At 38.3% G+C, this 21061-nt stretch overlaps 1 protein-coding gene across 4 annotated transcripts in view; it reads left to right on the top strand.

The window, feature by feature from the left end:
• LOC102084381 (transcription initiation factor TFIID subunit 4) overlaps nucleotides 1-21061 on the top strand; it is a 135044-nt gene that overhangs the window by 81279 nt on the left and 32704 nt on the right. For all 4 annotated transcript variants that reach the window (XR_010465823.1, XR_010465822.1, XM_065028441.1 and 1 more), the window contains exon 14: nucleotides 11001-11123. Coding sequence is in view for 2 of the 4 variants with exons in the window: in XM_065028441.1 (XP_064884513.1) it covers nucleotides 11001-11123 (123 nt within the window). In the remaining 2 variants the exon portion in view is untranslated. The remainder of the gene's footprint in view (nucleotides 1-11000; nucleotides 11124-21061) is intronic.

The following is a 21061-nucleotide window of genomic DNA, read 5'->3' as shown; positions in this document are numbered from 1 at the left end:
TTTGATTTTGGAGAGGTGGTGTGACTTGCAGTTGGAAACCTTGATTTATTGTGTCGTTATTTATATCTGCCATAAATGAAGAATAAGCATAAAACATGAAAAAGGAAATTAGACATTACACTAGTTCTCTTACTTTTTGTGTTTTATTTACATGAAATATACATTTTTTTAATGGTGTGTTGCTGTGCCTTTTGTTGACCATATCTGTACGCCAGGTCTGTCTGCTTGTTTCCATTGGCTTGTCATGTTCACTAATTAGGGAACTGCTGCATGATTCACCTTGTTAATTAGAGGGACTTGCACACAAAGGCCCTTCGGGCAGTGCGAAAGAAGAGCCTAGCACTAGTGCCCTGAGAAAGCTACAGCCTGTGAAGTAATTCTTCTCATCTACCTTCTATTTTTTATTTGAAATGAATAAATCATTGAGATTTTCCTTGTGGAGTGAGAATGCAAGAATTCACATCTTTGTAAGATGTAAATTATATGTGATCAATAGAAGGGGATGACTACTGTATTGTACTTACAAGATTCCCTAATTTACTACTTGTCAGTGTATGAAAAATGGCTTGAAATATTTTGTCCCCACACTGTGGTATGTTGTTCCCTTGATCTGCAGGAGAAAGGAGCAGTAGCGGCTTTGCCATACTTAAATCTAAAATAGAAAAGATGTAGATTATTTAAATTTTGAGCTTGTTTTGCATGCCCAGTGGAACTCTGATTTTGCAAGTGAACCCCCAGTTCTACCCTCACGACTTTTAAGGGGAGAAGAAGGTGGGTGTCTGGATATTTTCGTTCCCGATATCGCTCTGCCTCAAATCCCACTTTTGAAAAGAGCGGCATACTTGCTATATTGTGTATTCTTTAGTTGAATAGAGTTTCAGAATAGATTAAAATTGTTTTTGTCGTGTCACTTAGACTTGATCAAGCCTCAATCCAGGCTGAAAAAAAAGGATATTGCAGTAGAAGTGCACAACCAGTTTCTACACTACACACTTCCCATCTGCTTATGACACTTCAGAAATTCACTTCAATGCCATTCTCTCTAACTATTTGATTAAAATTACTTATTACAGCCAAATTATTTTTTAGTGGATTGCTACATTTGCCTTATTTCCTCAGATGAGGCCAGCAGTTTAAAGATGCAGCTTTCCCATGAGAATGGTAGAGGACTGGCGTCAAAATCTGGGCATTTTCTTTTGTAATAATCTAGTTAATAAAGCCTCTTACCAGAATTTCTGAATAACTAGTATTTTAAATGCACTTAATTTCTGCTGTTCTGTTTTGTGGCAATGCATATAGGCAGAGAAATTTTTCTAAAAAACAGAAATATTTATTTTGTAAAATGAGGAATGTGCTTCAGACTGACTTGAGATTGTTATGGTGTGACATACTGTTGCTCTTCGCTTCCATGGAGCTGAGCTCTTCCTACGTACTCAGCCTTCAGTTGACATATTAAGTTCATACTTTTCCCATGTTTTTCATACAGTTCTGGTGTACTGGTTCCTAATTATTTCAGATTTCAAGCTTGTGCCAGAGATGGACTAGAAATAATAGCAGCAAAAGGCCATGCTATGCTATCCAAACTTGCGATGCGCAGAGAACATAGTGCAGATGAAATTCTTGATCAGAGTCTCCTAGTACTAACACAAAGTTGTAGCAGACATGGACAGTTTTCACTATCCAAGTAGCTGCTGTATTACTCAGATACAATGAGAGATTCTTTAAAAGGTACTTCCAGAAATGTTTATTTCAGAGATACTTCAGCATCTGAAAACCGGAGCAATTGATTCCTGTTCCAATAGAACCTTTAGCAGTGTGTCGCAGTGGGCAGCGCCGCCCCGGGGCTGCTGCCTGCGCTCCAGCTGCCAGCCCGGGGAGCTGACAGAAAGCTTGGGTGGGAGGTTCATCTGAGCCTTGTATTTTCCAGTGCATGGTTTTGAACAAGCAAAGCTTATTTCCTGCCTTCTATTAGTTGAGTTAGTTCCCATTATCCCCCTGTTTCTGTCAGGCCTCCCAAACTAAAGCCACAGCTCAACAAGCTTGCTGCTCTTTGTAACTCTAGTCTGTGACTCTGGGCATGACTGTCATCCATACAGGTTTTCCCTGTGTTTTATATTCCCATAATCCTATTAAAGCATCAGTTTCGGAGCCCTCACATAGTATCTGGCTTCAGGGGGAAAAGAGAACATCCTAGAAATGTCGGAGGATAGTAAACCCCCACTTAGATTAACACAGGGCCTGGGAAAAGCTCTGAACCAGCCTTTCTCACCAGTGCCCAAGAGTGGGGATATTCCTCTGTTGCTTGCACCTGAATTTATGAGCCTGTGGATAAACAGTCAAGATTTTTGGCAGATATTCTTACCAGTCATATTTATACTGTTATGAGTATGTTTGTTTCCTTTGAAGAACAGTTTGAGAAGATTTGTAGTGGTCCATTGTTTTGCTGCTCCAAAATAAAACTAAGACAAGTAGCAAAAAATAAAGTACCACATATTAGGGATATTCTTCCAGAAGTTTTTCTGATCTTACAACAAGTAAGTTACGAGCATCTTAAAAAGTGGCCAGCTCTGTTAGCACTGATCCTGCCACTTGCCTGTGCCTCAGAATCCATTTGCTCAAGTGATCTGTGTTTTGATAAGCAAATCTACCAAACACCACTATGAGACCTGAAAAGTATCAAGGCTTAAAATAGGGGTGTCTCCAGCTTAGTATGAACAGCCTGGAACTGGCGCTGCTGGAGAGAGGTTGTTCAAGGAATAGTATAACCAAAACCAGACAAAATGTGCTGGAGCCCCAACAACAGCTTTGAAGAATGAAGAAATGTAATGACTAAGGTTACTGGAAGGACAAAAAACCCCTCATTGTTATAGAACTGTTTCACAGGCATTTGAGGGATATCTTACAAAAAAAAACCCCAACCAACCACAACTAATTATTATACATTGTATACTATAGATAGGAATATGTAGCTTAAGAAATGCTTGGAGAGTTGTAGAAGTAAATGGTTTTAAGTTAAAATAGTGCATTGTCTTTGGAAAAATCAAAAGGGCAACCAGCCAAGGATATACAGAATTAACAAAAAGCAGTTCACTGATACCCCTAAAGAGCATTTGTTGATTAAAGGGACTAGTGGGATATGGTGAATATCAAACTATTTGGGGTACAAAATAGTATTACAGGGAAAGTATGTTAAAAAATTACAACACTTTTAAAAATCACTCTTTTTTGTGAGCTATGAGTAATCTTTTAGGGAGACTTCCAAGAAAATTAAACCTATGGGTATGAATATATATATGAATCAGTTCAGACAGTATGCGGTCTTGAGTAGGAAGGAGATAAAACTGTAGTTTACTGATAATTATTTTTAAAATTACATGAGTAGTAAGGAGATAAAATTGTAGTTTACTGATAATTATTTTTAAAATTGCTTTTAACTAGGTAATGTACATGACTTTAGAAAATTACAATTAAGAGATTCCTTCAGGGGAAAAAATGAAAGGCAGGATGCACCTGACATTTTCTGTGTTGGAAGTTTGACATATATTGTGTTGGAAGGAACAGGGCAAATGTTAATGGAATTTTTGAGTAAACTTCTAAACCAAAATGAAATTAGATGTAATAAACACAAACGTGTATTGTAAGAAAGACACTTGGTCAAAAGTACCACAGTTAAGGTTCCAGAACTGTATTCAGATGCTCATTATTTTGAGCAACATTCATCTTGGGGGCTGAAATGTTCCCAGCTTAGTCTTTGCCCGGGGTGATTTTTTTTCAAACACTCTGCAATAATTTTTGACTGTTGTTAAAAGTGTGTGGAACAGAAAAAAAGCAGGAAAAGGAAACAAACCCAGCGTGCACACACCTCTTTCAGTCAAGTAAAATCTCGATCTGTTTCACATAGATGTACAACCGTTGCAGGTGATGACTGGAGCTTTCACTGAGTTGTGGTAGAACACTTGTGGAGAAGTGGCATCCAGCTTCGTATTGAAGAAAATGAGATAAACATTCACAGTTCTGCCAAATTCTAAAAGTCTCACAGAACACGTTTGGTGGATGATTTGCTATTACACATATGAAACTCATCTGGTATTGCATTATTGCGGTGCCACTTCTGAACTTCAGCTACTTGGGGCCGGTTCCTCACCAGTCAGCGTGCGATTGCTATAGAGGTTCTGCTGACCTTTAGAGACTCTGGTAATGCAAAGGGAGGCAGAAGCATCGCACAGCCATTCTACAAACGTTCCCTGTTTTTTCAAGACTCTATCTGAAGTTCACTGATGTACTGATTTTTCTTTATCATTGTCCTGGACTTGTTGAGGTTACTGCTGGCATTTTTAATGAGTTTCATTTTTTAATTGCACCTTCTGCTGTGGACATCTCAGGACGTGTGTAATGGTTCCACATTTCAAGCTCTCCTCAGCAAAAAAAAGATGTTTTTCCAGGGGGTGTAATCACTGTCTGAGGCTGACGGATATTGTTGCAGAACCATCAATTAAGACAACCTTTTTCCCAGCATATGACCCTGTTATCAGGAATTAAACCATCCATCGCAAACAGAATTAGGAGGGATCTCCTTTGATGCCTATTGGCTAGAAATCAATGCTTAAATCATTGTTTATATGATCTTGCTTTCATCAAACATTTCTGCCATTTAGTGCTTTCTCTTGCCAGTGTCCTGTCCGGGGTTCATTCCTGGCTGTCTTCATTCTTGATTGCAGTTTACAGTCTGTCGATATTTATAGCTTCTGTTGTGCTGTTAGCCTCTCTCTGTCCTCTTTGCTTCTTCTTGGGCGATTATTCTGAGCTATGTTGGGAATCGAGAGTAGCCAAGCTGTAGTGCTTTGTGGGCTGAGTTGGCTCTGTGACTACAGAAACTTAACTTTTACAACTCAGCTTCTATTCCCTTATCAAATCGGGTATTTAAACACACCTGACTACTTACTTGCTCAAGCTCTTCCTCCTCCTTTATCTTCACAGTCATCTCTGTCACTGGGTTATTTTCCTTCCAAGCCAAAAAACATACCTGATTTCTGCCTATAGGTAGAGAAGCACCTCCTTGAGCTTTCTCTCTCTCATGTGATGCTACTCCTCGGCTCCATTTTATTTTCAAAAGCGTTTATATGTAGACTTGAATTGTTAGAGTTCAAGTCACCCTCTTATTTCTGCTCACATTGAAGGGAATTTCTCTTGGCGCAGTCCTTAGGAGCTACAGCTCACCTCCTTTTTCCATCTACATCTCTGCTTTAAACAAAGCTAATTTCAGTTTGCTGAGGTTTTGCCCTCCATTTGGAGCACATTTCACCTTCCTTTCAAGATGCTTTTTGCTCACGTTTTTGAACAACTCGTGTCTTTCCGAGGAGTAGTGCTGTGCCTCGTTTGCTGTTTGCCGGTCCCTTTTCCTGGGGATTCAAGTGAGCAAGATTCACTGGGATGTTTGCACCGCTTACGATACAACAGACTTTTATTTCTTGTGGGAGGTTCACTTTTGTGCTGGCTGAAGAGCAATAATTCTCCGTCGACAGTACAGATCACAGCCACTACCAGGCCATTTCATTTTCTGGGCTGGAGAAGGTGTTTTACTTGAGATCTGCGGGTGTTTATACCAAGCATCCAGCGTTTGTTTTACAGTTGTCTTTCCAGACCAAATTCATACCTTGAACCAATTCATAGAATGTATTCCTCTAGCTCTAGCTTCGTTGAATATACTCTTGGTTTAGCTGATCTTGTAGAAAAGTGGAAAAGAATCTTTACTGTTCTCTGTGGTTATTATAATACTAGTTAGAGTAATAGGGGGATATAGGGGGGATATAGTTGTTAAAGAAAATTAATCTATACTTGTGTGTGAAATGGCTGGTTTCTTCCAGCTGCACAGACTGCCACAACTGTCGGTGGAAGGAGAAATCTAAGAGGAGGATATATTCACACTATATATTTATTAATATCTCAGTGGCTGTTCTCACAATGGCTTGTAGTGCAGCAAAGGCTTAAAGTGAAAAAGGGTTAAGGTAAATGCTTGGTTTCTCTTGCAAAATTATTTACAAAACATGCCATGAATAAATGTATTCTTGGGTTTTGGAGATTATTAAATCTGATTTTAAGATCTAGTGTTGATACTTCAAATAGACATATGGCTGTCTTCCTTGTGGCATATGGCTTGTGGCACTTCTTTCTGAAATACCTAAATGTATCCTAACAAATAATGATCTAAGGAAAACAAACTAGAACTTGAGAATATCTGTTGTCAGCTTTACTTATTAAAGTAGTGAAGTAGTGTTCTTTTTGTGGTTTCAATGTATTGCTACCGTCACAAAGAAGAAAATTTCATTGTGTGAAATAATATTGGTGCTTAATTCTTATACTGTACTTTTCATCCAAGGGGTTTCCGTATGTTAAAGTTGTCATTAAGTGATGAAATACCTCTCAGTAGGTAAACGGCATGCTAAAAATAAATTGTGATCAGATAAGGAGCAAGGAACAGCATCTCATTTGTAAGCATTTTTCTTGTATAATATATTGGAATATTTGTCTGTATTTTAGACAAATATTTTGACTTTCAAAAAAGTTTATTGTTGATTAGTGTGGTTCTGAATGAAGCATTGCTTCCTTCCCAGAAGGCATAAATTTTAATATACTATTGATAATTATATCCATATTAATTGTGGAGAAGGCAAGTTAAAGAATGATATTGCATCAGCCGTCCAGTATGAAAATGAGAGTGTGAATGAATGCAGTTATCAAATGGTTGCATCTTGTTGGTTGATGTAGTGAGCTAGATTAATTTCTGCTAAATCATGTTAATTAACAGGAAATTTATTTATTTTGCCAGGATGTATAAACAGGTGCTTCATTTGTTTAAATATCCAGAAATTATTAACTGGCTTAGTTAGAAGATAAACTGTATTGTAATAACAGGCTGCTTTCCTACTTTAAAATATAATTGATCCTGTAAAGTAAGAAACTTAAGTAGCTTTAATTTCACAGGTACTTTTATATATCTCTGAGTATAGAATAATAGAATCATTTTGGTTGGAAGAGACCTTCAAGATCGAGTCCAACCACAACCTAACTCTGGCACTAAACCATGTCCCTAAGAACGTCATCTGCACGTCTCTTAAGCCCCTCCAGGGATGGTGACTCCAGCACTGCCCTGGGCAGCCTGTTCCAGTGCCTGACAACCCTTCCCGTGAAAAAATATTTCCTAGTATCCAATCTGAACCTTCCCTGGCGCAACGTGAGGCCATTTCTTCTTGTTCTATCGCTTGCTACTTGGGAGAAGAGACCAACACCGTCCATGCTACAACCTCCTTTCAGGCAGTTGCAGACGGCGATAAGGTCACCCCTCAGCTCCTGTTCTCCAGCTGAACAGCCCCAGCTCCCTTAGCTGCTCCTCCTAAGACTTGTTCTCTAGACCCTCCACCAGCTTCATTGACCTTCTCTGAACTCGCTCCAGCACCTCCAGTAATTTCAGAACATTGAAGATAGCTGCATTTTATTCACATTATTCTTAGTGCTGAGAATTCAGAGGGTGATGACTTTGCAAGTATGTACATAAAACTGGTTGCAAAGTCATTTCCACTTGATGTAGAGAGTACAGTTCCAGAGAGTACTGGGGAAAAAAGCCTCCACGGGTCAGGGTCGTGCTTTTGGCATCTGCTGGTACAAGAGAGGTACATCTTTAAAGTAATCTCTGTTGACACCGAAGCAGAGTAATTAAATCTGCATTAATTACACAAGTCCCACAATACTGTTCGGCAATAAACATATCAGGTTTTATGACTATTAAAAATAATCCGTATCTTTATGGCATTCATGTTGAATAAGATGTTAGCAGCCACATCGCATGTTTAAATATCTTTATGAAAGGTATAGTGTCCCTTTCTTTTGAACCAAAGCCAAGACTGCCTTTTTTCTTTTTAAACAAAGATTATGGTTTGGGATAACATTTTTGATGAGGTGTCAGATGATGAGTAGGAAAGAGATTTGGTACAGATAATCTGACACAGGGCATGAGAAAACAGAAGATAGTTGGAATGGGGGTATGAAGAAGCCAACAATGGTGGTTAGTTTGCTCTGGGATGTTAAATAACACTCAGGAATCTTGTCAAAAGTCACACTAGTAAGTATCCATAAACTGCTAAGATGTTTTATTGTAAGCAAATTGATAGTTAATAGTAAGTATGCAAAGATGTTCCCTGAAGCCAACTGAAGCACGCTAACCACTGCAAGATTAACGCCTCTGGTAATCAGCATCAGGATCATAATTATTTTGATTATTCTTAAATGTAATTTTATGATCCTCTGCCTTCAGATTAACTTTTTTTTTTTAAATACCATCAGTGATAAATAATTTTTAAAAGAGTGATAAGAATTTGTGTAATTTAGTATCAGTCAAGTATTTCAGCACTTCAGTTGTTATTTTATAAAACATCAGGCTACTGTGATCTTACTGATGATGGATGTGTGTGTGATGTATTTGAAATGTTTAGACCAACATTCATTAACATTTACATAAGCAGGTTGTTCTAGGCTAACACGTTTGTCAAAAATTAGTATGTGCTATCAAGAACTATCTTTAGCTCTTCTTACTGAATAAAAAAGAAGGGATGAAGAACCTGAGCAATAAACAAGTGTAAACCCTTCTGCAGACTCTTGAACCTATTCCAATGTTTTGTGCGGTAAAACAGCACCAAACACTTGGCAGGTTTTGAAGTGAGGGCTGATTTGTCCCACTGTGTGAAATTTAGAGAAATGGCATGTTTTGCATTACAGTTTGAATGTGCAAAAATAAAAAAATAGACTAAACTCTAGTTGTTAGAGCAACTTTTCAGAGGCACTGTGTGCTTACGGTGCAGGTTGAAGCAATGACTGTGTATTGCAGTACACGCAGTACAAAAGCCAAGTAAGTAGTAGCTTACTGTTGGTTGGAAAATGGTGATTTTGGATAAGATGCTCGTATGATAATGTTTGCACGATACTGTTATCTATCAGACTGTATTTCTGACCTGCACCTCCCAGGAAATGAATACTGACTCCAGTGCAGAATTTCTTATTCTGTGAAGCCATCCACTTTACAACTTCGGCCGAGATCACTCTAAGCCAGTTGGCCCTCGCTTAAATATTCATCAGACTTCTGATAATTGTGATAACCCTTATAGGCTGGCAAGCACGGCAAATTAGCAAAAAGATGATTGATCTTTTTTTATATGCAGTTTTATCTTCAACCTTTCCTGGATATATGTTATACTATAGTAATAATTTCTTCTCTAAGGTATTTGCCAGTATCTGGATTTGCACATCTATTTACAGTTGCCTTGAAGCCTCATAATTACAATACAGCTGAAATGTCCATTTTCTTTCCCTGACTACAAATAGGGATCAATCGAATTTTAAATGACTGCTTACGGGCTAGCTTCCGATCATGACCTTTGTAAATGATTAGAGCTCACCACTGTTGCTATCTACCTTGAAAGGGTAAGCGGGCAGGTCTGTCTAACTGGCATTTAATCTGGAAGAGAGCCAAAGATATTTGAGCTAAAAACCTAATATGAGTTGGCAAAGAGAAGTACGTATAGACCTTTGCACTATCATTTAGTTATTTTTCCACATTTCTTTTTTTATTTAGGGAATTCTTTTGTTCTGTAGATAAATGGGAAGTGTATTTGTAGATAATTTTATATTGGAGTTCTGATAATAACTGAAGTTACAAAATACATAGCATAAAAATGCGGAAAAAATGGGTGTTCAAACTCTGAATATACTGAATTTTCTTTTTCTGAAGAATGGGAAAATATGTTGGATTGCTAAATGAATAAACCTGAAAAAACGTTCTAAATAGGATACATGAAGTGGACCTGCTTTTTCTAGAGCGAAGTGAACGGAGAAAAGATACCAAATATGGGTACCTTTTTTGCCTAAACCTCCTTTCATTTTAACATTGGCCAAGATAGTTCAGGCCACACTTGTGTATGCAGCTCGCATTTAAGTAATGGCTGAGACACTTCCACCTACATTTGTCAGTTCAGTTTTATTTTAATGAAAAATCGTGCCTGTATCATACAATGTTTTTATTGCCAATACTGAATTTCTTAAAGTAGTGTTCGGTGGGAACAAGTATGATGTACACGAGATGAAAAACAAACACTTCTCTTAATTTAGTCAGGGATTTGTGCAAATGTAAGGTTTTTAAATTAGTAAGAATGATTACTAAGAGCTATGAATGCTTTTATCTAATTAAAATCATATACCGTGTTACCTAATCAATTGTTCTTGTATTGATGATCACAGTGTTTATTGAAGTAATACTGTCCATGGGACTATGTCGCTTATTATTACTCTCTAAAAGGATTATACAGTCCATAATGAATATGCAATCTTACCTCTTTATCATGTGGTGGCCAGAGTATTTTCTCTTATTTTCTGTAGCATGCTACACAGCTATGTGGTGCAAGTGGCAGGTTGCTTTCTTAGCCTCACACTAGTGGATTGCTACGTGAATCCTCATCACAGAAAGCATCTGAAAATTCAGTTTGTAGGCTTTTTGTGTCAGCATTACCTTCTCCTAACATTTAGACAGAAGCGTTTTATTAATTTAGATATGAATATTTTGAGGGAAATATCAAGGACATTTGAAATATTCAAAGTAAATGTGAGACGAAATAAAATGTTTGAGATACTTTTTGAGTATTTGAATTGGTATTTACACTCTCGTATCAGCCTTAAGCTGGGGATGTATAGTCTATAGTACTTCTTGGCAATTTTCAAGGATGAGGATGGAGTTTTCAAAAACAGTTGAGTTAGCTGAAGCAGAAATCCTGTGGAAAGTCAAGGGAACTTCTGGATCTTCTTTGTTACTCCACTGCAAGGCTGCATGCTCAGATGGCATTTCTAGGAACAGCAGAGTACTGCTAAGGATTGATCACCTAACGCTCACAAGTCTGAGAATAACTTTTTGAAATGGCAACAGAATAAAAACTAAACAGAGTTTTTTCTCCCTCTGACAGATGCAGCAACAAGAACTTGCACAAATGAGGCAGAGGGATGCCAATCTAACTGCACTGGCAGCTATCGGCCCCCGGAAGAAACGGAAGCTTGATTCACCTGGACTGCTCACCATAGGAGGAGAGGTACGTGGCTATACACAGAATAAGAGAATACATTATTTCGAACCTACTAGGAATAACTAGAGATGCTACATGTCAGTATTTTCAGTGAGCTGTGTAACTGCGCAAAGATGATGCACATTACTAAATTAGAATGACTGTGAGTCTAGTTGATCTTGCTACAGTTAAAATTATATCTGCTCTTAGTTCTATTTTCAAGTGTTAGCTTTCAACAGTTAATTAAAGAATAAAGTTAATCATGAAGTGTAAGTCTCTCCCTTAAACAGCTCACCACCCTTAGAGTGGTTTTCTCCTCTGCATAATCCAAAGGAAACTAGAAAGAAGATTATGAATAAAGAAATATCTGGAAAGACGTTAACTGTAGTTTTGCTTACAGTTTAGACCAAGAGCTTGTAGTAATACCAGTAAGTGTGGGTTTGTGACAAATATGTGTCAAAACCTTTTACAGTATGGCTGCTTATCCCCTGTAACTGCAAAGACAAGTTTGTAATCATGCTAAATTTTATGTAATAATAATAATAATATAATGTGCTCTAGAAGTCGAATCAGATTTGTTAGCATACCTTTCCTGTTATCTTGGAGGGAGCAATAGCTATACTACACAAGGCAACGCAAAATCCTCAAAAGCAGGTTATGTATTAACCAAAGTGGAGAACTACAGTGATGTGCTTGCATTGCCTTGGACTCTTACAGAGTCCTGTGCTGTGTAGTACAGGTATAGTTGGGCTTCTTATTTCTCCTAAAAATGCCTACACAATAGGAGTTAAAATAGTTCTCCCTGTTATATGTCTGTTCTGATGAAAATGCAAACGTTTTGTTTTGAGTAACTGACTAACAGTTTTGGCTCAGACATTTGACTGTCTAAATGCCAGGCATTTCCAAAGGCTTTTTTGTTTCCCTTTTTGGATAGCTTTTATCTGAATTCTCTCTCTCTTTTAATGTACTAAGATTAGTGCTAAGGAATTAGCTGAGCCAGGAATAGAAGTGGATCTTGTTTATATTCCAAAGTTGACTTACGACTTCAGATATGTAGGAGGTGCTCCCGTTTTCTGGTCAAATTAGTTTCAGACTGAGGGAGCTTCCTGGGGTTGTGTTGTCCTGTTAAATTCTCTTCCTTTCCGTCTCTCTCCTTGTCTCACATTCCATATTCTGTTTTTCTCTGTATGTCTCTGCAAGAAATCCTGCAGCAACAGGCTAAAAGAACTTTTCATTACAAGCTCAACTGGATGGCTTTCACACAAGATAAATTTAAAATAATTTGAACCTTCCGGTTGTACATGAATCCCTTTGGTTTCTAACAAATATACAGTCCCCAATTGTCTTTACTTCACCAAAGGAATATTTTTCCTAAGTATGAGAATTACATTTTTATTGTCGATTGCCCGTGTTTTAAAAAATGATCTTTTTTCAAGCTTTTCATGGTATGATGAACCAAATTGTGATCACTTTTGGTGAAACATTGTTATCAGAGGTACATGCCAGAATGGGTTTGTGGTAAACAGCTTCGCCCTTGCTCCAGACGCTACTTACTCTTCTGGTACAGTGTGTCAAGGAAAGATAAAGGTCTGTGGTACATCCAAAGGCTTCTGGAGGAGTTTTACCTCCTTTTGTTGTTCCTGTAACCCAGATTTTGCTGAACTTCTGTGTGTTATTCAATTGACGAACTATCCCTGAAGGTTTTGCCGATACATGATGTCCTGGATTCATGAATCGTGTGGCTGTTCTGCCAACTGAGCCTGCATTGCTCCCTTTGCTCTCCCCCGGCTGCCAACCACCCTGCCCAGCCCACCCTGATTCCTGGCTCCAAGCTGCTTGCAAGGACTTGGAGACCATATCTGGATTATTCAAGTCGGTCGTAGGAGCTGTGTCATGCACGCTGGCTGATAGAAACTCCATTTCTGTTAAGCTTCTGAGCTACTCATAGGGCTGTGATGCAGAAATTAAATAAACTCCTCAGAGTGTTTGTCATGAAAAAGCTACTGGAAATTTGCATTGTTTATTTAAGACTATCTAATTTATCTTCTTTGCATTTCTGGAGATTATAAACAACATAGAAAACTACGTCCTGTTTTACAGACAACCCCTTAGCCCAGTTCCACCCTCAGATGTCTGACTTCCACCACGGTCCATGACCCTCTGATTTCTCTAAGCAATTTCTAAGCTTCTTAAATCCTTGCTACTGATAATCTCTGTTTGCAAGGCCTGACTTGGCAAGAGCTTTCTTGGCCTGCTCTCTTTTTTCTTTTTGTCAGAATGTCCAGTTTTTGTCACTGAAGTTGCTGGTCTCTTCATTTATCATTTTTGACATGAATGTCTGGTTTTGTTGCAGCTGGGATGCTGCATGTTTGCCGATCCAAAGAGATATCACTCACAAATCATCCCCCACTGCACGTGACAGTTTTTCCTTTTCTGAATTAACTCACGTTTGAGATTTTACTTAGTTGCATTGGCCTTTTTGTTTTTTCAATGAGAAGTGTTGGATTTCAGTCCGACTTCTTGGTTCAACAGAAATACTCACAATTTCTCTTTGCAAGTAGGATCTTTTTAATGATACCCTTTTGATCTGAGCAGGTTGATTTAGGGAGTAGTGATGGTTATTTTACTGAAGAGAAAAAGTTGATGGAAAAGTTTAGTGTTTCTGTGATCAAGTACTATTTGTTGTATACAGAGAAACAGCTGTTACTTGGCTTTTATAAATGTGAAGAAGCTTGTGCTCATAATTGCAAATATTTTTCCATCAGTACTTGTTCAAGTGTGTTTTCTTTAAACTTGTTCTCTGTCTGACATTGCCAGGGCTCATTTGGATTTCTTTGCTTCTTTTCAAGCCACACCTTAATAGACTTTTGTTCTCAGATGGCAGGATTAACTTAAGTTACCAAGGCCAGGCCCATCATTTGCTTCTTCTGTACTAGTACAGCTGGGGTTTTTTGATTACTTTTACCTGGGGAGATGGAAAATTAGTTTTGGGGTAAGGTTATTTTTCCATCATATACGTTGTTTGATTCGCTTGTTCATGCAGCCATATAAAAATTTCCTTTCCGAAAAATGTGGAAAAATATTTTATAGAGCAGTGAATGAGCAGGGGCGAGATGTCCTCAAATAACGCTGTCCCCACTTGCGTGACTGGTGTCAGACTGTGATTGCACAGGAGCCTGAGCTGATCTGGCTCTGATCTCTATCCCAGTCCCTGGTAGTGCATTCCTGCCCCTTCCCTTTCATTGGCTCTTGTTGTACCCCGTGCTAACCCGTTTCCATTTGATAAATTGGCAGAAAACTAACCCACTAGCAGTACAAAAGTGAATAGTTTCTGCTTAGCTTGCTGAAGGAGTTTGGCCTAGAGCCCAGCGAGCACCAGAAAAGGAACTTACAACAAGGCAGAGGCAGCAAACTTGAGATCACCTGCCCTTCATTCGCTTGCTTTTTAGTACCTTTCTTGTTGTCTTGTATTTTAGATAATCTCCTGGAAACACAGCTTCCTCTGTAGCAGTCAGCAGCTCACCAGTAATTCAGCCTGCTTATTATTATAATGCAGTTTAGATAAAGAGTGGAAGAGAAGGGCTAAAAAGAAATGAGAAGCCTTTGGAAGATTTCAGCTTCTCTGCCTTGCAGAGTTGAAAATATTGCATTTGCAGAATTTTATAGTTTTTTAAATTTATATAAGGATATGGGACAAAATTATTGCACAATACCTTTTAATTGTTAGTTGTTTTTTGGAATCTATTGCATGGTTATCACGTTCGGTGTCTAACTCCTGAGCAACGTCATGCGATTAGGAGCAGTACCACCTAATCCATATTGCTGTGTGAGAACTGTTAATGGCTCGTTTTGGTGCCCAGGATGGTAAAGAGGATGGTGAAGGAGTGGATGACATACAGGAAAGGACAAACAGCACCCGCTTAGGCTCTTTAGGAAGCTCTTTCAAGCACCTCTACTGTCAGATTAAAAACAGTAAATTTTGAGCTGGATTTTGAATCTATTCAGTTCACATTTTCAAGCTTTTTTCTTCAGGTGTAAGGCTTTTAAGAATTAGGATTTTAAATTGGTTTTGTTTATGAAATAGATATTTTTATGTAATTGTAAGAGTGAAAGCTTTAAGAAAAGCCTTAACCATCATAAGACTAGGTCACTTAACTTTACAAGTTAAATATTTGAGTAGTGCTAAGGTGGCAAGAATGCAGAATTTGCGTATTTCAAAGGCCCTCATTTTTTTACTACGGAATTAAAGTGTAGGGGTTAAATGCAAGTATTTTTCTGTATTTAAGAACAATAATAATAATTAAGTAATTTGGCTTTTCATCAAGACCTATGGCTACTATTCCCAAATACATAAATACAGAGTATATGTTTGAAATATCTGAGGGTATAATTTGTTTAAATATCAAGTGAAAGCCCTCTCCTGGTACTTGCTGGCACAGATGGTTTTTGAATACTGAGCTTCCAAAGGCAGCTTCAGGGCTAGTTCAGTGAATCACTGCTTATTGAAGACAGTCATTTTAGGGATAAGAAAAAAACCCTCTTTCTCACATAGTGGCAGAGCAGTCATCTTAAGGACATCCAGCAAACTAACCCCAATACCATGTTCCTCAATTTGCAGGACCATATGTTGGGCCTGCACTCAAGGGAGATCTGATACTCATCCAGTATATTCCAACCATTATATTAGTCTAGAAGGATAATGTTCTTGCAGACCTGGAAAGTCCCAAAACAACTACAGTTAAAACAGTGATATTTAGTGTAGAGAAAAGCTAATTACTAAAGTGATTGTGAAATGTATTCCGGGTATGAGGCACCACATTTTTTTAATTAAATTCATCTTTCAGATGGTATAATTTGAGCATTTTAAAGCTGGTTTCATGTTAAGGTTTTGTATGAAACATGATTAAGGTTCTGTTTTGAGACTTAAAAATCTGTGTTATCCCAGACACTTCCAAAGGCAGACGTACTTAATATTCCCCTCTATCAGAGCTTTTTATGAAGAGTAATTCCTAATTTCTAAGCAGAAATGTATGGATTAATTCATTATTATTTGGGGGGCGCTTGGCTACTATAGCACGGTTGAAAAAAAAGTACTTTTGACTATAGTCTCTTTTTAGTTATCCAGGACTGAACGCGATTAATTTGCACAGATTACAGCTGGCATTCTCAGTTCATGCTTGGGTTCTCCATAGACATTTCAGCAACCCCTGCAATTATTCCTCAAATCCATCGTTAATATTTTAACAATATTAAGAAGAAATTGGGATACTAGGCAATTTTCTCTTTGGAATGGGTCAGACGTGATGATGGAGCTCCCTCTTGGAAAACCTGGCCTTGTTTCCTTCCTTTCTTTACAGAGAGACGTGTAGTGTCTCTTGCACAAGTCTTTAGTACAGCAGGGTTATGCATTGGGTTCTCTCCAAAGTGTCTACTCAAAGAATATCATGCAGATTTAGAAGTTCATGAATCAGCCAACATGACTGTGAGGCATAACTGCTTCTGACAGATCTGAAAGAATTAGAACCAATGAATAGTCTTTTATTTTGGGAAAAACCACCAGTCAGTGGGATTGCCGTGCTCTGGGCAAATCTCTAGGCTATTCCCTCACCTTCTTGGATCTAAAGTAATTTTATGGCATCCACTTTCAAAGATCCTTGGAGTCACTTGTTCTACAACTCAAGTCTCAGCTTGGTCTTCGTACTGTATAGTTGGCTCTTGATGAATCACTTTTTGTTTTAAGTGGTCAAGATATGTTTAGAAAGCATTGGAATCTCCAGATCCTTTACACTTGTTAAGCTTGAGTTATATGAAAGCAGATATAACAGACCAGAACACCGTTTGCAAGTGTTTATGGTCCAAGAATTTACAGCTTGCTTTTTGCGCTTTTAAACCTGTAGACTAACAGCAGAACAGGAGGAATTTTTATGATTTATGGTATCATTGCCTTTTCAAGCGCTCTTGGCTTCATGTATCTGTGACGTGATAGAGCACAGTGGTTATCTCAGATGTGTTTTGGTGTAGGATATCACTGCTGCTGACAGTTATGATTTCATTTGAGGTATCCCAAAACTATCAGTTAAATATGTGGGTTTGAATTTTCAAGGAGACAGAAGAAAGTTAAGGAGTATGTCCTTATATATTTTTTTAATAGAGTTACATACATACTACTTTATGAGTCTTTGAAAATCTCAAGTTTACCTTCAGCTTCTCTGGCTTGTTTTGCTTCCTGTTTTCAAAAGTCAAATCTTAAAATAATCCACATGGAATGTGTTAATATCTATTTGAAAATCAGTGTTTTGAAAGGCTATATAGGTGTTTTCCTAATTAATAATCGCACTTATTTTTCTCATTCTTAAATCAATGAGATTTTGACTTAAAAATAAACTGCCTCAATGATTACTTTCTGTTTATAAATAAATATTTTCAAGCTGTGTTTTAGCCCATGAGTAACACATTCTATTTTTTTTTTTAGAATTCTGGTTTCATTTTTTGAAATTTTACAAACTTAGCAGTGAAAAGTAGGAAGAAAAAAGCAGAGAGATGATTGATAATGCGATATGTACAGTGATGATTAATATCTGACTTGGAGTGAATGTATAGAAATACATTTCTGTGCCTGTTGCAAACAGGCAGGAATAGAGTCAGGAGGCGGCAGAACGATTCTGCATGGATCTCAGTTGACAGGAGGAAAAAGCCAGGCAGCAATACAAGAAAATACAACGTGGCTCTGTGCCAGCAAAAGCATTCTTTTTTACTAGTAGGACAGGTTTGCATACTGTGTGTATTCCTTTGATCTGTGTAACACAGAATATTCTGACAGAGGTTCAATGATATTAATATTTTTCCCTTATTGTCCAAGACAAATCTTATTTTTACTTCATTTGGAGATGGAAATGGTATTTGACCCCACCTGGCCACATGATGTTGATCCAGACCTTTAGAGCATTTCTTTCTCTGCTCTTCAAAGGTCGATTACTAGAGTCTTAAGTAGTGTTTTGTTGTGTCTGTTAAATCAAAATCCACCTTCTTGGTTAAAAAAGGAAAAAAATATTGCATTTTTTAAAAGGAGAAATTTTATCAATGTGGTAATATTAAATACAATCTTTTTGTTTATGGATACTTCATAAATATAGTGTGTGTGGCTTATTAGCGTGGAAAATGAGAACTTGGCAAAATCACTTTGGAGTAGTTGGTTCATCCATTATTTGTCAGTCCCTATAGAGATCTGCTGCGGTTACTGTGAAACAGTGGTGTTATTCTTGCAAAAGGATTGTGGGAACAGAGGGTATGCAAGCTTGGGTTTGGTTTGGGGTTGGGTTTTTCTGTATTTTCATTTGTCTTCTCCATTTGTCTTCCCGATCTTCAGACACTGAAGGATAAGATATATTTTGCAGCCTCTGTTTTTCTGCCTCTTATAATTCCAGATTTTTTTTTCCTTCTGGCTAAATATAACTGTTAAGACTAAGATAACGTCTGAAAGGATCTAAGTAAGGGTTTGTCAAAACTGACTTGAGTCTCCACTGAGTTCAGAAGGTAAGGCCCAAAGTGCTATGGTAGTTTTACATGTCAGTGAAGATAATTTTTGCAGCTCCGCCAGAAAAGGTGCAACTTTTCCACATACACATGGGAAGGTTTAGACCTGTATCTTGAAGTGGCACAAATTTGCCAATGATAAAATTCAAAGATATGACTCAGATATTTAAACTTTGTGCTGAAAGTAGTCTTTCAGCAGCTCTGTTAAAAACTGTCTACGAGTTTGCATGAGCGATGTGTATTGGACATCCTTTCTTTGTAAGAGAGATAGTAAAATGGGTGCTGTTTGGCCACACTCATGAGAAGCGACGTGTTTGAGCTCCAAACCTGCAGGAGCACGTGCTCGTGCTTCGTGTTTAGCTCAGTGGTTGGTAACGTGCCTTGAGTACACCACTAATTCCATGCCATAACCCTGTATGGATTGCTCTGTATGTCAGTGTTCTTGTCAGCCTCCTTGTGTCTTCTACTGCATGAACTCGGATTTGCTAATCTGTAACTGATTCTGATGTAGGAAATGCTTTATTTCACTTATTCATTTATATTTTTTCAATGGTAAACTCAGGGTTTTCATTCTGGAAACTGGCATATTGAAAAATCTCATGTTATTTGACCACAAAAGTCCTTGGGACCATCAGTGTGTGGTGAATGCAGGTTTGCGAAGTTTCCCAATGTGTCTTGGATATTACGGGCTGCGTTTTGCTTTCAGAGGAGTAATGCAGGAAAAAATATCTGATAGTGCGATCTTCATCTTGGTGTTCCTTTTGTTACATGCTCCGTTCTAGTGAGCGAGTAGGAAAAAAGGGGTTTTGTTTTTGTTTTGCCTGGAGTCAAACAGGAGCATGCTGGTTAAAGGGATTCTGTGGGGGAGTTGGGCTGGAGAGGGCCTGAGGGAACTCGGAGAGACATCTACCACCAGCAGCTTGTCTGTGCTAGCTAATTATAGCTAGGGTACTGTTTACTTTAGTGGTGTACTCCTTATTTATTAGTTACTTAGTTACTGCTTGCCTTCCAGTTAGAGGCTGGCAGCCAGTTGCTGCAGGGGAGGTGCAATGGGAAGGGACGGGCATGGAGCAGCTCCCTGGCCTTGGCACTCTTTTTGAAGCTCTTTTTTTCATTTTATATATATATATATTTAACATGGAAAATGGGAGAGACAGTCAAAAAGAAAAGTTAAAACCAACTTAAAGAAATTTTTTTATGGTCTAGAGGGACCGTGGTGATAAAATTATCATGAGTGTGTCTGTGTCTTATCAAGCAAATTGTGTTGTTTTTTTTTTCCCCTCCTTTTCCCCTTGTTTCCAGAACAAAATCTCACTTTGCGGTCTATTTGAAGTTAGATTGGTTTGAATAAAATTACAATTTCTATACCGTTTTTTAACTGGCACCTCTGTGCGGGAATCTGGAGTGAGTTTCACAGGGCAGTTTCACTACCTGATAAGTTAGTTTCGTATCAGCACCTCTCCAAGAATGAATCCACACCCATGTATTTCATAGTTAACTAAAACTGAATTAAGCTAATATAAAGATTGTATATGGAAAGCCTAGGTCATCGAGGAGTCCAAGTCCTTAAGAGTGAGACTCCGAGGCCGTTGAACCGCTTTGGGAAATCTTGCTCTAATTCACCCACTCATTTATACCATGAGCTTTGAGCAGAGCCCGTGGATTAGCTGTCTGAAGGAGGTAGTGCAGCAGACCTGTTTCCACTGCTAGTTTGTATGTTGCCTTTTAAATTCTGTTTGTAGTAATCTTGGCATAATAATTGTCTCAGCAAACAAAAGGACAAAGAATAGTGGTGTTGAATGGGTGGGTGAATGAAGAGAATCTTCTCCAGCTGTGTTTGAGAAAGCAGAAGGTGTCTTACATGGTGATTTCAATGCTTTAGCAGCATGGAAGTAGTGTTGGCCCATGCTGTAATTATCAATAAAAGATACATTTCTGCAGTCTTTTTGAGCATGACAGTTTCTTGCAAAGCCAGGAGCATAACAAGAGCTGAACATCTGTATGATGGACCAATTACTGAACAATTTAGAGGAGGCTCTGTTAGGACAGTGAGATCCATAAAAAAGGCAAAGTTTCTACCTCCAAAGGAGAAGGCAGAGAATAAAAGGAGCACAACAGGTTAAACAGCCTTGGCCAAAGAAGTGAGTACCCCTAGGCAGACCAGCATCTCTAATCAGTGGTAGTGGTACTAGCTCTGAGGGGAGGGAAATTCAGGCTGGTGCTCTCATGTAACATTAAACAGGACAAGCAGTCTGTCAGGGGAAACAGTCATTGGCGTGGGATTTCTTCTCTTGATCAAAAAGACAGCAGCACTGCAGCCTGCTTTATCTATAGGGGAGGTGTTGGCAGAGGGCATTTTTTTCCTAGGCCATATCACTGGCCTGTGATATGTTTTTTGCAAGCCATAAAAGAAGTCCCCTACATTCCTCTCT

This window comes from Columba livia, chromosome 13, assembly GCF_036013475.1.
Source record: "Columba livia isolate bColLiv1 breed racing homer chromosome 13, bColLiv1.pat.W.v2, whole genome shotgun sequence".
Taxonomy (NCBI): Eukaryota; Metazoa; Chordata; class Aves; order Columbiformes; family Columbidae; genus Columba; species Columba livia.
This window is presented reverse-complemented; position numbering and strand designations above follow the sequence as displayed.